The 20,246-nt window shown below is 46.8% G+C and overlaps 1 protein-coding gene across 3 annotated transcripts in view; it reads right to left on the bottom strand.

The window, feature by feature from the left end:
- Positions 1-1,868: 1,868 nt before the first annotated feature.
- Positions 1,869-20,246, bottom strand: part of LOC119389656 (carbonic anhydrase 1) — a 123,873-nt gene continuing 105,495 nt past the window's right edge. The window contains exons 8-10 of one of the 3 annotated variants that reach the window (XM_037657012.2): positions 12,295-12,357; positions 8,642-9,815; positions 5,365-5,622 (exon numbers count right to left, since the gene is read on the bottom strand). In XM_037657012.2, coding sequence (XP_037512940.1) covers positions 5,582-5,622; positions 8,642-9,815; positions 12,295-12,357 — 1,278 coding nt within the window. In that variant the 3' untranslated portion in view covers positions 5,365-5,581. Of the gene's footprint in view, positions 5,623-8,641; positions 9,816-12,294; positions 12,358-20,246 lie in introns of all 3 variants that reach the window. The other 2 variants (XM_037657014.2, XM_037657013.2) reach the window with 2 other exon arrangements.

Here is a 20,246-nt window from a genome sequence, read left to right as displayed (position 1 = left end):
TGTAAACCGGGACCGTTTGACCACGTAAAGCGAAAAAAAAATTGATATGATTTTACATCTTGCGTGAATATGTTGGACCGTTTGTGAAGGCTTTACAGTAGTCGACGTACTCACGCGTGTATTAGAAGAGTAGTTCAGGACTGTGCATAACACACCAAGTTTTCCGCCTTAGTTGTATCATAACGTGCACGTACGTTACGCAAGTGTGATATCGGTGTAAACTTTATAGTTTCGTTTTGAGTTTCAGCTTCAAGCAATCCTTTAAAAAAAATCAAGGCAGCTTCGTACAAGTGGTGTCAAGCCTGAAAGAAGTGCAGAGCTGGGGGAACCTCTTTGTTTCTTTTTATTTTTCTCTTTCTTTCGTTTCCTGTCGTCTCTCCGTTTTTTCTATGTCTTCTTTGTCTCTCTCTGTCTTTCTCGCTCTTTCTTTCTTGCCTTTCTTTAACTCTCCCTCTCTCTATTTCTCCCTTCCTATTTCTTTCCCTCTCTGTCTTTATTTATTTCTCTCTCTCTCCTTGTTAGATTCTTTCTTTCCCTTTCTGTCTTTCTATTTTTCTCTTTCTCTTTAATTCTATGCTATGCTTTACTCTATTCCCTCCCCCTTTCTCCCCCATTCAACCTCACTCTCCTTTCCCAGCCCCTTGTTACTACACTGTACTATACTACACTATACTATACTATACTATACTATACTGCTACTACACAAGGCTATGCTATGCTCTACTAGCGTACCTGGATAGCCGAGTGGTTATGATGCTCGCCTTCGGATCGTGGGAACGCTGGTCTAATCCGGCCTCGCCAAGAATTTTTTTTCGTCAAGAATTTTTCTGTTTCTTTCTCTCTATCTCTTTCTCTCTTTCTTTCTCTCTCTCTGTACTCAGTCTCTCGCCCATCAAGTTATTGCATCCCACGCCGGAGAAATCGCCGCACGTGTTCTGGGAGCGAAGTAGAAGATGAAGAAGACGACCACGATGAAGAAGAGGATAAAGAGAGCGCGTGCTGGTTCATGATGATGACAATTTCTGTTTCCGACAGACAAATTACAGCGAGCTTAAACAGCTCCGCAGTTTAAAAAATGTCTGTCAGTAAGCGCTTCACCGGAAGTGCTTGAAAAAGAACCAAGAGTGTCACTATTTGCTTGTGCCGCTAAAAATGAAGCTTACGACGGTGCGGTGTAATCCGGTACATTCATCTTCAACGATAGAAAAACAACATGCTCACAGGGTCCCTTATACATTCACTTAAGACTACTCGACGGCGAAGGCCCGTCATCTTCTTCTTCCCAGTCGACGTATTGATCTTTCCCTGCCACGCTCCAAAAGCTTTGCGCACCTAGCGTGGTTTTGCGTTGCCTCCAGGATCGTAGGCACCTCACCTGGTTCACTGCCACCGTGATCTGCCCACTTTTGACCAAGCTGCGATGTCATGTAATGACGGCAGGCCCGTAGCCAGGAATTTTTTTCGGGGGGGGGGGGGGGGGGGCACTTGGTGAAAGCTTTGAAAAACACCTAGTTCACTACTCGACACCTAGTTCACTACTCACTTTACTTTTCTGTAAAACACCCCCCCCCCTCAGGCCCGTAGCCAGGGGGGGGGGGGCGGGCCCCTGCCCCCCCCCCTGGCTAGGGGCCTGGATGACGGCATCATGTGACGTGACGTCACGCCAAAATCTGTTACGCCATGACGACGTCACAGATTTTGGCGATCTGTGACGTCATGATGACTTCATATGGTGACGTCATCACATGATTTTTTTTCATCACTCGTCCCCGACGCCACAGGACGCCGACGTCCACGGTCAAAATTTGCGTTTCATGAGGCATTTAAGGCTTCCGCCTTAATACACAGCTCAGACAAGGATGGAAAACAAGGCGAGCATGGGTACAAGCAATCAAGTTTATTTGCCTTCACGAGATTTTTTATTGCACACTATTACACTCGTATAAAGTGCAGACGAAGCATGGCACGGTTAGATGGCACATATATGGCGAGGACTTTTGACAGCAGGCATGCATGGCGCAATATTTGGCTGTTTATATAAAGTCATGCTTGGAATGCAAAAAAAGAAAACATGGCACTTGAAACGCTACGCGCAACAACAAAATGAAGCATTTTGCATGCACAGCTTCAATGGCATTGCAACAAATAAGTTTTACTAAATGCTACGTAGAAGACCAGCATAAAATAATTGCGGAAAAACTATATTTTAAGCCACGTAAGCGGATTTATTCTTGTTGTCTTGGAACTGTAGTATCACAGAGTTGTTGTTTGTACTTTTATGAAACGCTCTTATGTGGCACCTTTGCTTTGATTCGTGGCACCTTTGATTGCGAGAGATGTATAAAATGTATGTCCTTAATAGTTTCAACATCAGATCGACTATGGAGGCAGAGCCCAAAAATACAGTTGGGACCACGGACTGGGGGAGTGGAGCCAGAAAAAAAAAAGGTGGGACCAGGTATCCTGAACATTTATGACGGTAGTGTGCGCTTTGTGTCCTTCATCTATATATGGCGCTAAGGAATATCACAGGAATGTCCTTTTAACTTAATGCCTTATGGAAGAATGCCCTTCGGCGACTATACTTCATAACGAGGGATTCAACATTACCTCAACCTCTACGAACTTGTAAGCCTTGAAGTAATGTGTGCGACTACGGTTACGGAGTGCTCATGCCAGAATTGGAATGATTCCAGAATTATATTCCTCTTCCCAGACGCATACAAAACAGAATTGGGCTGGTATGGTGTTCAAGTATTCAGGATTGGAATTATTGGAATTAAGCCGGTATTACTAGTGTTGAAACTGGAATGAAATGCCTCCTTCCCATATGCGTTTCCCCTACAAGCACCACGTGATCGCATTTTCGTGCAGGCGCAGAGGCGCGCGCAGGCTTCTCCATTAGGGCATTAGGGGAGGGGGGGTCAAAGTGTTACCGCAGCCCCCCACCCCTCCCCGCTCTTCCCCACCCCCTCCCAGACCAGAACGCAGTGTAAAGACGACGAGGTACAACAACGACGGGTCGTTCGGTTGAATTTGGCTGCTGAATTGGTCATCGATGTGATCACGAGTATTGAGCAATTTGATAGTGAACAAATGTGACACGAATAAGTATCGCTTTTTGTCTGTGCATAACTATTTGCTTGACGAAAAAAATATATATTATCCAAAATAAGAAATAATAAGAAGAGGACAAAGTGAGATCCGTAATAGTCAAAATCAAGAAAATTGAGCATTTAGATCAATCTCAGGTAACTTCAGGTAAGGTAAGAACACAGTAACTTTATGTGACCACCAATTCTAGGACACCGCATCTCGCAGGTACAAATTTTGGTTGGCTCAGCCATGATACGCCTAGGCAGAACACAAATAAGAATTCACACTGGAATGTCCGAGGCAAATGTAACAGTATCAGAGAGAGCAGAATATGAGAAATGAGAATTAATACACCGCCCCCCTGGACAAAGGACACGACAGTGCGGCGTATTGCAGTATCCTAACTTTACGCCTGAGGTTCTTCCTGTACTTTTATGCAAAACCAGCTGACGTCGAAGTAACATCTTCACTGTGTACCGAGAATTAGCACAACGAAGGAGAAAATTGTAGCGTAAGGCCTGGTACAAGTAAATGTTATCGGAGCAGCAAAATTCACTTCTAAGTGTATCTTTCACGGATGCACTTAAGATATTCATCAGGCCTCACTGCTGCGTACTGGAGGACGGAAAAAAAAAGAGGAACTAAATTACGCATATTCATCACTTCTTGTTGGGTGCACTTTCATCAGGTGCTCCTGGGCAGTAAGAGTCAACTGACCACCTAAAAGCAGTTAGCCGAACCAAACTAGAATCAGTTACGGCTTGATGTCTCATTTCGCAGGGAACAAATCAGGGACATTACATTGCTGACGTGCTTAAATTATATAGCTATGCAATCACGAGCGCATGAGAATCCGAAAGAAAGAAAAGGACATCATATGAACTTTCAGAATTGAATTCGGCTTGTGTGGTAACAGTTGCAGGTTAAAAAGAATAGGCGTATGGGAACAAGAAGCTTTTCGCTTCCGTTCAAAGAAGCGTTGAGTTGCCCGTTACGCTACAGTCGAAGGTTGGTTACTAAAGCTAACCACAAGTGGGGCCGGCACACATGTGAATGTTGCAGGTGGTGGTCAACCCGTCTGGAGCTTGTACCTACTTGTAGTTTCTTGCCTGGATATATTGTACATCTGGTAAGGTGTTCACCTGGAAGGTCACTTTCCCTTTACTGTTATCTACATTTAACGATAACGGACGATTGCACTCAATTTCAAACTTTCTCAACGGACTAGGTGCGGTCGTATTGATTTAAATACAGGTACAATCACTTCAGTTGCACAGCCAAGCGAAGCCTTCATGACATTTATTTCTCTCTCTCTCTCTCTCTCTCTCTCTCTCTTTTTTTCGTTTCTTGGACAACAAAAGGCGTAGCTAGAAGCTAAAGCCGCAGCTTTACACAGGAACGCATAACAAGTGGCCAATCAAGGCAACGATCTGTATACATATAAGCATTCTGGAATGAGATTCGCTGCAAGCATCGTGAGCCCCTTCGCTTTCCGTCCGCCCGGAACGACGCCTTTTTTCCATCCGCACCTTTTTCCAATACAAAACGAAAAGCTTCCGAAGCTGCGGACTTGGTAGGCACAAGTCATGTCTATCTCCTTTCTCTGATATTTTCTTTTCCGTTTTCTTCGCATCAATAATGTTGGCACTTGAGCACATAATGACATGAAACACAATCCCGCAAGAGAATGTTTCCATAAGAGGTAAACAAAACAGCACACCAGAAGATTACCATACACGACACCTTGCGATGCTTCAACAGTATTTACACCTGTTCATGAGCAGCGGCTAACGAACATGAGCCTCAGAACTCACTAATGGTGGCACAGTGCACATGCAATTAGATATCAACCGACAGAACACATTTGTATGCGTGAAATGGCACGAGGAGTTCTAGTGAAAGGCTTGATCAAATGCAGCGCTGTTGTGCTGCTGTGTACAGTACGGTCACATCTTAAGGGGACCACCTAGCTAAGTGAACGCTACACGTCTGTAAAACCTTCCTTATAGTGTCTTATATACCGGTTAGACAGGCGGGCACTTATGCGCACCGCGGAGCTTTAGCACTTATGCCTCAGAGATAAGCGATGGCAGCATACAAACTAAGGATCTCCCTTGACAATGCACCGTACTGTACGGGCTCAAAATAGTACAAGAAGTAAAAGAATACGAAAGAAAAACACTGTGCAAAATGAAAATCAGCTAAACGTTTTGCATGAGGGTGCAGTCGGTGACGTGGGGAAGACGGTCGACTTTTGCTGGGCGGGGTTTACTTCCTCCTTTTCCTTCCGAACGCAATCAGCTGGTAATATCCGGTGACCGGGCTCTCGTAGAAGGACGGCGGCAGTATCAACGGCTGGGGCAGGTGCGTCGTCGTCGTCGTTAGGCCTAGCGGGTCCTGGAAGGCGTTCCAGATCGGCGCGCACACGCGGCTGTGCCTCGGCCAGTCGACGAAGGAGCGCACGTAGTTGCAGCGACGGACCACCTCACCCACGCCCTGGGCCAGAGACTCCACCGAAGCCAGTTCCTGCGGCCACCGGACAAACAAGCAAACACACACAAACACAAAGGCGTACGCACGTGTAACCTTACGTACCCAACGTGCACTTGAGCACTACGCTTCCGCGTGTTATTCGATGAAAGTAAAGTTTAGTGAGCATAACCATGCATGCTCCGCAGTGATGGTCACTTCTGTTGGAACGCTTTCGAAACTAGGCCGCGAGAATAAGCCATAGATGATAAGTAAGCTGTGTAGGAGAGAGCATTACGTCACGCAGCCAGCCTTGCAAAAGAACCGTTGCCTGGAATTGGTTAAGGTTCCGGTGGGATCCCAAGTGGGTTCAGTTACTTCCAGTACAACCGGCCATGGTACCAGTTGGTTCCCAGTTGGATCCCAAGTGGGTCCAGTTACTTCCGGTACAACTGGTCACAGTACCAGTTGGTTTCCGATTGGCGTGTAAATGGAACCAGTTGCTTCCATTGCTGGGACCAGATGGCCTGCTGGAAACAGTTGGTTTCTAGCTGGAACCAGTTGATCCCAGTTAACGCCAGCTGAATTCAGCTAGATTCCCCGTTACAAATTTTCAACTGAGTCTCCAAGGAGCCATTACCTTCGCCTTTTACATTGCAGTACCGGCACAACACGTGACCTCTGAGTACTGTACAATTATGTTCGTCTGGGTCACCGTAACTTTGCATGCTGTGGGTCTAGACGATAGTCCTTAGCTTCAATTAGGTTGCTCAATGTGTTGTCTCATACATAGGCGTGCGCAGGGTTCCCCATCAGGAGGGGGGGGGCGAAGGTTTATCGCAGCGCCCCCACCCCTACTAAGTCAATGTATGGTGCAGATTTTGCCCCCCCCCCCCTCCCGTGCGCACACATATGGTCTCCTATTTTTCCCATTCATTCAGGAAAATAGCCACCTCGCCCACTTGGGCTCGACATGCTTTACTATTTTGTCTGTATCGCCTTCACCTTCCAAGATGTGACTCACCTTGCCTTGCAATGAATTAACGTGGTATAATGATAGTAGGTCGCCTTTACAGTATTTACTTTTGATCATCCTCCTGTGCACACTCAAGTACACATGTATATTGATGTCGTGAAAATAATTAAACCACTGTATAGTATACAAGTAAGAGTATGGGGGCGTGATACCTGGGAATAAATTGGTTGGAAGTGTATTAATTCCACGTGTGTATGTATTTATGCGTCTTGCATGTGTCCTCGTTTATGTGCGCGACAACATTATTTAGAAATACCATACCAACAATCCCGCACCGCAACACTAGCCGAGCTCAAAGGCCATGCTTTTGCGGCTTTGCGGGCGCTGTTCATGGAATGCTCAACAGCATTCGAGCCTACCTGCTGCGTAATTCGGCCTTCTCGCGGCGCAGTTGTCGACGACATTGCGGAGAGCAAAAAGCGATTTCGGGATGTTTTTTGACACGAAACTAAGTTTTCTGCTGCATGCATTGCGATCATGTTTGGCTCACATATCCACAGTAGCCTTGAGTTGACTCTGTTTAAAAAGTATTCCAGGGCCCCTTGAAGGAAACACGAAAATGATCTTGACTGTTCAAGCACTTTTTTTTTAAAAAAAAGTCAGCTATAGTTTCAGCGGCTTCAAAGGACAATTATATATTACTGTGAGTACAGGCCATGCGTCCCTCATCGAATATCAAGCCCTCGCGTCTCGCCCTTGGCGTCAGTGCAGCGTCATACATTTAAGTCTGCAGTGGTGTGTTCGGCCTAATGTTTCCTGACAAAGTATGGCATTAGATTTGAGGATTTTTTTTTTCGCGTGTCTTTTTCTCCTCAGACATACGTCTGTTCTGTTTCTACTTTACCTTGGTGTGCGTTTCCTGTCATTTGGCTATTTAGTTTTGCTTTCTGTCTGCAACATCCATTTCTGTTCTCTCCTCCCTAAAGAGTAGGCGAACGCCGTGCTCCTTGCGGTGAAAGCTGTCAGCCTTCTTATTTGCTGATTGTCCTTTGTATATGTTTATGCGTATATGTCTTCATATTAGGTAGTATTGACAATAATCGAACGCAATGATTTCTACTTTCGAAGTTAATGCGAAGGAAGGCATATCAATGTAGAGGTTTTGAATGCCACACTGAATGCCGACATGGAATGCGCAGTGAACGCTCTTCTTTTTGCGTGCGCGCGTACTGACTACATTCGCCACTTCCCGGTTTCTGCCTATCATTACGTACTGCTTATGCAGGAGAGGGGAATTTTACTAAACGCGTATTCTTATCGTATTGCAATAACAAATATAGTGCAACATGCGACTTCCGTAAGTCCACAAGGAAGCTATCAAGTAGCTGTTTTACATTTGTTTTCAGCGAGGCGTTCTTGTTTCTCCAAATGATCCTAAACTAAACGAAGAAATATAATACTATTCGCGCACTAGTGTTATTTTCTGAGGCATGGGTAACCATTAGACTTCGTGTACATTCCTTGACAGGTGTGTAGTGTCTCCCTGTTTACCACGTTTCGTTCATTTGTACCTTTTTTTAGTGTGAAAGAACTTCTACCCCGCCCAAAGAGTGTTCACAGGGGCTGCGGGCCGAATCCACAGGCCGCACAGATCGAATCCAGAAAGGAAGTTCTACGGGATTCTCAGAATGAAGGCTTTCCAGTTGACGAAAAGTTTGTCCTGGTCCGGGAAAAGCACCCGGGGCCAACGCCTATACTGGGTGGCCCCAAAATCATCAGAGCTAACTATAAGAGGCTAGCGGATATCCCATGTTGCTTCGAGTTTTCGATTAATGTGCCTTTGCATTGCGATCCGCTAGCTTCTCGATTAGCTCAAATGGCAGAACGGCAGTCCCGTATGGACGTTTGTCCCGGGCTCTAACCCTGAACTTTTTCGTCAACTAGGAAACTCTACATTGTTCTGAAAAGTACGTATTCATTTACTTTGCGTAGGCTTGTGCTACATTTATGTGGAACCTTTGCGGAAATCAGCCTCGAGCAGTCGGCGCGCTATTATGCTACTCTACGAAACTACTTAATCTGCAAGGGGAGTCAGCCTACCGGAGCCATCTGGCAACTCCTGGCGACGGGGGAACTCCCGGGGACGGGACACCTGTCCGGGGCGCGAGAGCTCCAGGGAACCTCCAGAGAACCCTTGATCACGCGCGAATGGTTGTGGCTCGGGAATAGGGAAGACAGGCTGGGGTCCGGGGATAAACTGCTCGGAGCCAGAAAGCTGGTCGGGACCTAGGTTACGCCGGGGGCCTTCGGGAAAGCGCTGCTGAGGGCCACGAGACTCCTGGTTAGTGGGGAACTGCTCGGGTCCTTGGAAGCCTTGGGTCCGTGAGTTGCCTCGTGGGCGCTGCTGGTTGCCAGCGGAAACTACGAAGTCCTCAGGACTGGGCACACGTTCGTGGTGAGGGAATTCATCGCGACGATTAGATCCTCTGAGAGGAAGATCGGAATTGGGGGAGTCTCGGGAATACTCTGGTCGAGCATGGAAGCCTTCTTCGTCGCGACTGCCATGACGTCGGGGTGGGTGGCCGTCCTCAACTTGGGGACGATGTCCAGAAGAGGAGGAACCACGGTCTCGGTCGTGGGGACGCGAGGCCGAGCCACTGGGGAAATGGGAAGGACCACGGTCGTTTCGGGAAGTACCCCGCGAACCGTGGTCATTTCGTGGGAAGTCACGAGGACGCGAGGAGCCGCCGTCACCTCGCGGGAAATCGTCGTGTTGGGGACGACGTCCGGAGGAGGATGTACCCCGGTCTCGGTCTTGGGAACGCGAAGGTGAGTCGCCGCGGGATCGGGATGGACCACGATCGTTTCGGGAAGACTCTCGCCGATCGTCATCGTTTCGCGGGAAGTCACGCGGTCGCGAGAATCCACCGTCAAATCGCGGGAAGTCGTCGTCGTCGTCGTGTTGGGGACGACGTCCGGACGAGGACGAACCGCGGTCTCGGTCGTGGGGACGCGAGGGCGAGCCACCGGGGAACCGGGGAGGACCACCATCGTTTCGGGAAGAGTCTCGCGGCCCTTCCTCATTTCGCGGGAAGTCACGTGGGCGCGAGGAGCCGCCATCACCTCGCGGGGAATCTCGGCCTGGTTTTGGTCGGGAGCCTCGGGAACCTGAGGAGGAGCTTCCGGGTCGCGAACTTCCCTGGGGTCTGGATGAGGGACCCTGCTGCTGGCGCCTGTTTCCACCTCGGTCGCCACTAGGTTTGCGATTCGGCTTCTGAATAGCAGTGAAGGGGGACGTGGGGTTTGGTAAAAGAAAGTTGAACAAGGGTTGTGGACTGGTGATTTCACTGCTTTTCTTTCGTTCTCTAAATTTCTTGCATGCAATCAAGCACCCATGGAGCATTAATTGAAGATAGCAGCATTGGAGCATTGCGCTTCTGAAGAAGGTCAAAGGAGCTTGAACAGGACATTTTGCCAGAGGATCCAGGAGTATAGAGAAAGTAGGGTGGGACGTGCAAGGGGACTGCGCTAGGTGAATCGAGAAATTTGGGATAGATAGATAGATAGATAGATAGATAGATAGATAGATAGATAGATAGATAGATAGATAGATAGATAGATAGATAGATAGATAGATAGATAGATAGATAGATAGATAGATAGATAGATAGATAGATAGATAGATAGATAGATAGATAGATAGATAGATAGATAGATAGATAGATAGATAGATAGATAGATAGATAGATAGGAAAGGTCAACCAGACTCTGAAATCCGGTTTGCTACCCAGCGCTGAGGTTGGGAAATAGGGTTGGAAAGATTAGAAAAGCTACCGAGCGCCAAAGCGAAATGTGTATTGTGGTTTATCGTGTTTGTCTGGTATGTCCTATCGTTTTATTTGTTTATTCTCTGAAGATCAATTTTATTCTAAAGAGCCCGGTCCTATTACAACAACTCAAGGCTGTCCAGAAGGCCCACGACGCGGCGGTCAGGCTCGGCTTCCCGGTCCCTACGTGGGAGCGGCCCGCGCTCCTCCCCCTATAAAACGGGGATGGATTCCTGCAGGACCTAAATAAAGTTTTTTATCTGTATATGCATTTTAAGTACTCAGTGCATCATGGTGTCATCTGCGCTACAATTAAATTTCTCTCTCTTTCTTTAAGTATCAAGAAGGCAATTCAGTATTTCTCAAACAAAAGCAGTGATAAAGGCGTCATTTGCAGGTTTCTTGTGTGGCTTGAACTAGCGATGAGAACACAACTTCGTGCGAAATTCCGCGAGAATGCGTCCTGCTGTAGCACCCTTAATAGCCTGGAAATACCTTCCTTAATTGCTCGTTTTGCTCAGCAAATTACTGTAAGTTGCACGTAAGTTGTAATACGTGCACTAATTATCCAACACATTATTCGATTTTCGTTGATACTTTGTTTTTTACGCACTCCACCCTGACAGCCTGCGATAACGTTCTGTCTTCCGTCCCCACCAAAAATCTGTGCACCTCTGTACGCATATCGAACCCTCGATCTTTTTCTCATCTGCGGAACGCCATCGCTGAATCACAACGGCGGATATAGGTCTACACGCCATGAAAGCATTGCTCCGTCTCCGGGAAGCGGGAACAGTGTATACTTCTTATCGTGTTGTTGTATTATACGGAGTACTTATTAATACCACACGCGTAGTGTGTTCGCACAATCCTGCGGATGTCATTCGCTTGAGAGACACTTTACTTACTTCCACCGTAGTGTTTTCCTTCGTGCTGTGAATACCTTGTTGAGCAGCTACAGCTTGTCAATTCCTCGCTGTGCCACGGCGCGCCAATCAGGCTGCAGAACAAAGGCCTCGCGTGTCTGTCGTGCAGGTTGCACACATTGTTGCGGTCATATTTATGCGCCTATAGTAACGTATAATCGCGCGACGAATATTTCTAGAAATTTGTGATTCCCAGTGAGAGCGCACGGTGCGGAACGCACCATTATCGCGTTCAGGAAACGCGATGTGGACGGCGGCTTCTGTTCATATATTGTGCGTTCGCCACTTCAGTATGCAGTCATGATGTTTTCTGGCCTCAGTATACTTAGCAATCTCTTTCTCGGGACTATCGTTCAGTTCCTGTCGACGTCAAGTGAAGTGAATACGGTATTTTGCACTATACAGCTTCGCTAGCTGCTGTTATCGCCATCGTCGTTGCTGTTTCAAAGCGCTTCGGAAAAAATAAATCAGAGCCATTATACCGCTGTGAAGATGGATGCCAGTGTAGCCAGCGGCTGCGGCTGCATGTTCTGCGGCAGCGGCTTCACGTCCTTTTCGCGCCCACTAGCGCTTCTACGTGTACGTTGGCGCTTCTACAATTCCCGCTTGCTTATTTCGAGCGAACGGCACGCGTCCGTCCCATAGCAAGTCCAAAGGGCATCTGCTGATAACAGGGCTAGCGCGGTATCTTCGTCACGAGACAAAGCGGCGCCACGATTGGTGGGAAGTGCCGCCGCCGAGTATCGCGAAACTTTTGAAAGAGGCATCGGCGGTGGCGAGAGGTACATTTGGCGAGGAGGAGAGGGGCGCCGGAAATTGTTGTTCTACGCATCGTCTTGTCCGCGGACGCGAAAAAAAAAAAGAGAGATAGGAAACAAGATTGGTCATCTGACAATGCGACGAGTATGTCGTATCATCTCGATGCGAACGCCACAATACCTGAGCGTTCCTGGAACATGCTCGATCGTCGATCGTACACTACGTGCACCCGCGTACTTACCTTGAATCGGTCGTCGAAGCCGGACTCGCGGAAGATGTTGTACGAGTCGTCGGCGTCCTGGAGCTGAAAGCCAGAGAGAGCGAGCCATTCGAGAACAGCATAAAGAAAGAGGAAACCTACACTGCAGGTGCATGACTGTATACCTTCCCGTGCGCTTTGCTAGCTCGTCAATCTAATACCGCGTCGTTGGCGTAGAGCTGCAAACAATCCATAGTGTTTACGGCGGAGTCTTACCATCGGAGGAGACCATATCAATCAGTCACCGCGCATATTTAATTTAGAAGCCTATAATTAACGGCGTTCTTTATTAGTGAACCAAGACTATCTTCGTTACGAATTCACCCTTCTTTCTCTACACAACAAATGAGAGAGTGAGTGCATCCATTGCAAGAGCTCGTGAAGTGGCTGGTTTACTTACTTCAACATTAGTGGATGACCTGCAATTCCAAGGCTATACAAGGCTATGTTATGCTCTGCTAGCGTGCCTAGATAGCGTTGTGGTTACGACGCGCGCCTTCCGATCGTGATTACGGCAATTTTCATTTTAGTGGACCAGCGGTGAGTAGCGGGATTTGCCCAATTTCTGTGGCACATGCCCGTTCATGAACATGAGTTTCTTGCGGTCACACGTTTTACCTCGAGCTCTGACAGCTTCGCTGTTTAAAAAAAAAGAAAGAAAAAAGAAAGCGCACAGACCGAAGGCTGAGACCATCTCTCGCAGCCAGTCTCTGTAACAGTCCACTCCTATATACCTCACGCTTCTTGTAATATTGCTAGTCCTTCGCACGCTCTGCGATGAACTATCGTATCTCGCCCATCGACCAATCAATAGTACGTAATGATAACATTGTGGACAACTCTACTCCCTCGCCCGGCTGAATTCGAATCAGCGAAATAAAAAGTTGAGAGAGCTGGTTTTATGATGGCGCTTAGAAGCGCAAAAACAAAAGAAACACACGCACTCGTCCTGTCTGGTTCTCCTTTATTTTGTTTATTGTGTTTTTGCGTTTCGAAGTGCTATCGCGGAACCTTAAAAACTCGCCCAAGTATCTGTTCTTTTCCCAATTATCTATGAAAAGGCGCGATTAAAAAGACACACAGAATAGAAGGGCGCAGGACGACGCGCTCCGTCCTGTATCATTCTATTCTGTGTTTCGTTTTAATCGCGCCTTTTCACATCATAATCCTGAATCCTATGCTACGGGCTTTCATTCATGAACCGCTTCCTTCGCGGAGTCACGTGAACACGCCACACGCGTCGCCTTATCGCAACTGGCTTCGATGTAGTACGTGTACGACAACACTTGTGTCACGGAGCACATTCGCCACCGGATGTTTCACGTCGTTCGTGCGACGTTTTTTGTCGTATCCGATCGGCTTTGTCGACCGGACGCACGAGGCAGAGACGACCGCAGTATACGCGTGTGTCCTGTGCACTCGGAGAGAAACGGAAAAGCGATGTCCCGTCGCCTCCTTTTTCTTTTCTGTATTCTTTATTTTTCTTTTTCTCGTCGACACAGAGCGAGACGCGCAAAGGTCACTGGATCACGGAAATCCGTGCGCGTAGTCTTCGGCTCCGATCAGCGCGACGATACCCGCGGCTTTCGCTGTAGGTGCAATATATACACGTATATACGCCTTTTAAGGAGTCACAAAGGGAGTACTGTAAACACCCTTTGAACCAGTGACTTCAGTGACTCGCCTAGTTGTGGCACATGTAACTCCATTTTTGCTGCATCCAAACGGCTCGCGCTCGTAGATTTAGGAGCACGTTAGATAATCCCGTGTGATCAAAATTAATCCGGTGACCGCCTGCATGGCGCGTCTCGTGATAATCGTTCTTTTTACAGGTCGGAAACAATCTTGATTTTTCATGTCTGAAAATGGGTTTCCTGAAACCATCGAAGTTCTCTGACACCATCGGTATAGCTCTGAAATGGGTATTTACTACTTTTCTGACGTGCACCCAGACACTGATACACGAACGTTCTTTCACTGCCACCTCATCAGAATGTGGCCGTCTACCGACGCCTGGAATCGATTTAGCGATCAGCTAAATTGATTGCAGGTGTTGTTACACGATTCCAGGTGTTGGTAAATGAAAGAAGCCATATTTGGTGTGCGCGATAAACATTCGCCGTGACGCATCTCGAGTTTTTTTATCTCCATACAGGCAAGGGTGTCCGTTATCTGAGTGTCCAAGCGCGCATGCGTCGTGTGCGATGAACGAGGAAGCGCGTGTGCGTATCGCTTTTAATGTCTCAATTTCTTCGTATCCCTAGCGGCCGACGTCGGCGAAACTGGGGTGATAAATGAAAGCTAGCTACGTAGCGCCCTCCGGCCTACGCGTTCGTCAGCCTACAGCGAATAGGAGTCCGGATGCTTCAGCTGCGGAGCGTGTACCCTGAGCCTGCTGACTTCTAAAAGAAAAATTAACAATGTACAAGGGTTGCTTTTTTGAACGCAGGCCTGTTAACATCTGCAACCAGACACGCGGCTTCGCGGTTGTCGCGCCAGCTGTGGTTCGCGATGCGCGCATGCATACTCCGTACTGCCTGCACGGCTAAAGCCATTGACCCCGTATTTACGTGGCAAGAGGTGTACAGCAGGAAATGCAATGACAGCTGCGCAGCTGCGGTAGTTTGTACTACATCTCTATTTGTTGAAATCTTTTCTCCATCCTCACACACACGCGCACACATGGACTTTTAAGGGACATATGGTGCATGAATGTTGTCGTAGTGTCTCAGCCTAGGACTGTCAATGTCCTTTTGGGGATCAAGTTCTCTATGTCGTCTGCTGTCTCGTTAGTTGTGCAAACATTACGCAACCGATGTGTTGTGGTCTTAGCATTATGCGCTGACGGGCATTTACGCTTAAGGACAAATGCTTATAGACAAAGGAAGGCGCAAATTGATGGTGGATAAACGTTTGATTGATCGATAAATTAAGTAATCAATCGATGAATTGATTGATTGATTGATTGATTGATTGATTGATTGATTGATTGATTGATTGATTGATTGATTGATTGATTGATTGAAAAGAACAACACGGACAACAGTAGGAACGCTCGTCACTCCCTCCTCTTGACTGCGTCCTTGTTACGCTCTGTAACATTTTTATGCAAAAGCTCTGTTGTCTCCACCTCATGCGCAATCTGTCCTCGAACACCGTAAACATGTTGAACATAATGTAAATGTAATTCCTGGCCTTAATCACACTGACACGGATTGTGAAATGAGTTATAAAGTAAAGTTGTGTCTCTTGAAATGGCAAGCATAAACAACCTAAAGAGGTAAATTTACAAAAAAGGTCACACTGAGTCCATGAACTATGCATGGCATTCAGTATGAATTTTTAGTTTGACGCGCACCGAAGACGCGGACACGGAAGGTAGTCACTACAAGTAGCTTGACACTAAAAATTCATAATGAACGTTTGCAAACTAGCCCAACTCGCCGTTTTGCTGTTATACTTAGCACAGTGCTTCGAGTAAGCAAATAAACCACAGCCTGTTGGGACATGCCAGAGAGAAAAGGAACCCGGAGTAAAGAGAAGGTGTGAAATGAAGAACGGAAACATAGAAGTTTAGTTGAAATTGTGAGGCGCGCTGTAACCGAAGTCCCGCGCAAAGCAACCGAGTTACTCACCCCAACTGCTGAGCACAGTTCTTGTCGAAGTTGCTAGGCAGAAAGGCCGTGCACTCAAGAACAGAAAAAAACTAATAGCTGCTGGCAAGAGACGTACCAGAGAGACATATTTCTTTTAAGGACCCTTCAAAACTCGTTGAACATGGCAGGTGAACCTGTCTTCTCTCTAGACAGCGCTTTCAGAAATATCCGAGTCAAATGTTTTTCCACTATGCACAACAGCTTTTAAAACAATATCGCTAAAATAGTGGCCTACCCTTGGCAGAAATTCTAGTAGCAGCACTTTAAAATGCTACTCAGTTAGGCACATTAAAAACGTACTGTTAGAAAAGTGTGATAACTACCAAGGTCATGATTTTTAATACCCGAACCTTCTCATGACTCATAAAGCGTTGAAAGGCCCCTTCGAATGCGACACCGGTTACAATGGCTGACGACCCTGTCACAGTGCACGGCGTGCTGGGATGAATGATGCAGCTGTGAACCTTTTTTCATTTCACAGCCGGTGGCATTATTTAAGAAGTTAGGCCTTCCTTGTGTGCAGTGTCCGGCACAGCCATAATGACTTAATGTATTAAGTTTGGTTAGTGTGACACACATTAAGTGACTGTATAAACATATGCAGTTGCGACTGCACCTTCACCGCAATTGGGAAGGGTGTCTCCATGTCTGAAGGCGTACAAACGCTCACAATCAACGACCAATATACGTGCTTGTGATGAGAATTGCTGTCGCATTGGCCCTCCTTGATTAGAGCGAAACGAAGACGAGAAAAAGAAAAGAAGAGTACCGTATATCCCCGCTTGCAAGTGAACGTAGTAGCTATTCCAGTGCCGGGCCTTCACAAACGCAACAAGAACAAGAATTCACGGTGCACATCGTACGTAGAGAGTTTGTGACTACCCGCTTTTGAAAGGCCCCGCCTTGAATGGTCGCTATCCTAAATGGAGTTGACTTATAAGCGGCGATATACGGACTGAAGAAGAAGGAGCCGTGAACACAGGCATTTCGTCAAACGAACATGTCCTTTATTGCGGAATAAATATAAACTTTGTTTTTTTTTATGCGATCTTATCATTCTGTCCTTTCTTTTTTCTCCTTGTTGTATCCTTTAAAATATTTTGATGCTCAAAACGATGAACAGCGAGCGACCAGGCACAAATGGAGGGCCGAAGAGGCGAGCACGTGACATGTGTAACAAGTTCAGCGCGGCACATATTCTACACATATGCCTTCCTTGTTTTACAGGTAGTCCTCGAAATAGCTTCGGGCAAACGCGCGAGCTAACCTCAAATCGAGTCGTTCTTGATTTACCCAGCTTGTGTGCAGCGGATGCGAAGGCGCCCAGCGTCTCTTCCGCCATTGGCGGGCTCATATCGCAGACGACGTCAGTGCCTCCGCAAAAACGTCTCAAGCGTTCGCATGCTGTAGGCGTGGCCTCAGAGACTGGCTCCGGCAACGCGCCGTTGCTAGCAACGACGCGTTGCCGGAGCTAATCGCGGAGGCCACGCTGTAGGCCAGACGCCTAGGACAGCTCAAATTAATAGCTTGCACGTGACGTCATTGACGCAGGTTCTTAACGTGCTGGTGCTCCAACGTGGCGGATTTGATGACGTCAAGACAGCAAAATCACGGGGATAACCTGCTTCATTCCAACAAAGACGCCGCTGGAACGTTTTTGGCTTCTGTTCACATATAACGAAAGTACCTGCATGCGACGTACTGATAGCATTAACGTGACGTCACAAACTTCGCGTCCCACCACATTGGTGCTCCAACATGGCAGTTTGAGTGCCGTCAGTGCAAGCCACCTTACGAAGGCTCCCGATTTAAGGCTAGCTCGTCGTCGCTTCGAGCTGTACTCTTCGTGTATTGCTGCGAAACTTGCGAAATATTTTTCTGCGACGGTTGCCATGGCGACTCACTCAACAACATCGTAACTGCGTATACATGAAGAAAAAAAAACAATGGCGCGCGCTACTCTATGCCAGAACGTGTAATTAAATAACCACTACAAAGTTAACAACAGCAACAACAACGGTATAACAACAGTAATCAACACCGGACGAAGTATGATCTGTAAGGGTAAACGAAATGACTTGTGACGAAGACGCCAGGAACTGAGAGCACCTATACATATGTATAAACACAGCCCCGTTGTGTGTTCACAACGCGCCACAAACGCACGGACAGCTCACAAGTGCGTGCAACACGAAGAGGACGCGGGTACTGGCATCCAGAAAGTTACGAGCAAGCCTCAGTTTCGTCGACTGCAGCTCTCTCAAAAGTTATCGGAAGTCTAACGAGATATCTGGCAAGACAATATACAATGTTTCACGCGTTGTGAAATACGTGACATACTCATTTAACAGTCACGCGTTAGAAACTGAAAAAATAAGCATTTTAACCACACTATGTCGTAACTATGTTAACAGTTTAACAACGTTATGAGCCTAGTTTAACATTTTTTTAACATTTAAAGCAGAAGCAACGATGAAATATTCAAATCTCCGCCTGAGCTTGCTTTTAGGTTACCACAGTCGCAGGTGCATCTGATCACTAGTAAAGTGCCCAAGCTTAATGGTACCTCCTTTTAAAACAAAACACCAGGCACGTGCTCAGAACAACTGAACATGCTAAAGCAATTACACACCCTCGCAACTTCAAGCACATTAGAGAAGGAAATCGGTGAAAAAAAGGAAAAGCCAGACAATAATGTATTCCATTCTTTCGATCTCACACTAGCTCTCAGCGGCCCATGAAACATTCCAACGTCTTCGCTCCTGCACCGGGAAGCCATTGGACGAACAATACTAAAAACGACAAAAAACGACAACAACATATGACTTATTGACTATAACGCAAACAAATTCTTGACACCTCAACTCCTACTGTTAAGCATCGAAACTAAAAAAAAAATGCGGGGTATGCGCGCACACCGCAGCTGACAACGAGATCTCGCAGTCTGATGACAGTTCTACATTGTTCAGGAAGTCAACTGACACATCGAAACGTTGCCGCCACCAATACCTCGATTTCTGGAAGATATGTCACATGTTCCGGCCCTCCTCAGCAACTCGGCTTATACAGCCGAAACCGGTTAGTATAACGAACAGGCTTACTCGCCAAGTTCGATATAACGGATAATTCTATATAACGAATTTTTTCCGACGCGTTCGTTACGTATTTGTTATTTCCAGTGGAGGAAGTAATTCAATGAGGCACAGATACTGAAGACAAAACTACGCGATCTAGGCAACAACCTTTCTTCACATTGACCTTGAAGCGTTTCTCATCGTCACTGAGACGATGCGCGAGGTTGTGTTTTAGTCTGCTTCACTCGAAGTCGGCACATGCACCGTATCTGTCGCAGAGCGAGCTTCCTGAATCGTCGAGCGAAGCACAAAGCCCTAGAAAGGACGCAGCGAGTTCGATATATCCGATGTCCCGTTCTTTATGAAACACTTATTTTATGTGAAAACCTGCCAGAAAACTGCGCGCGTTCCAAATAGAGAGTATTTCGCTTTATCCGGGTTCGTTATATACAGTTACTGTACCGATTTCGCACGTTTTATAATGCATATATTCTACGATTACTAAGTCCCGTTTTGTTTTGAGAGGGTTACTTTACACGAATATCGGCCAGAGAAAGCTAACGTGTTCATTATGAAAGCTATTTCGCTTTATCCGGATTCACTATATCAGGTTTCGTTTGTGTATAACCTTCCAACGTTCCTTCCTGCGTTTGTATGTCTGCTTCAGTGTGTAAGCTCGTATCTGTAGGTACGCCAAGGATAACCCACACGTGCAAGCGCACGCTGATCTTGTTACACATATATGTTTTTTTTTTCTTTTGGCACTACAGAAGTACGCATGCACGGGGTTATCCTTCCGAACTCCTGACGCAACCTTTTAGTATTTTTTTGTCGCCTGTTCATGGAGCATTGATATGTTGGTGAAGCAGTGTAGTGTGAACGTATACTAATGCACGGCATTTATTGTGCATACAATCTATGTGCTCAATATACACTACACTGTAGCTCATTGACGTAATGATGAAGAACGGGACACTATTGGCAAGCAACTTAGTGAGAGCTGACAACGAAGTGAGGACACTGTGAACCAGAGAGGGAAAAACTTTCATGACGCCTCTTTTTCCACTCGTCGGTGCATCTCAGAGTTGAGTGACTAGAGTGCCAACTGAGCTAAGATTGTGCTTACTTTATAAGGATGCCCGCTTTTAGAGCGGAGCTGTTTCGTGATGTTAGTGCCCTAAAACTCGCGACTATATCTTCTGGA

The sequence above is a fragment of the Rhipicephalus sanguineus genome, chromosome 4 (genome assembly GCF_013339695.2).
Source record: "Rhipicephalus sanguineus isolate Rsan-2018 chromosome 4, BIME_Rsan_1.4, whole genome shotgun sequence".
In the NCBI taxonomy this organism is placed as follows: Eukaryota; Metazoa; Arthropoda; class Arachnida; order Ixodida; family Ixodidae; genus Rhipicephalus; species Rhipicephalus sanguineus.
Note: the sequence above shows the minus strand (reverse complement) of the source record. Positions and strands in the feature narration are given on the sequence as shown.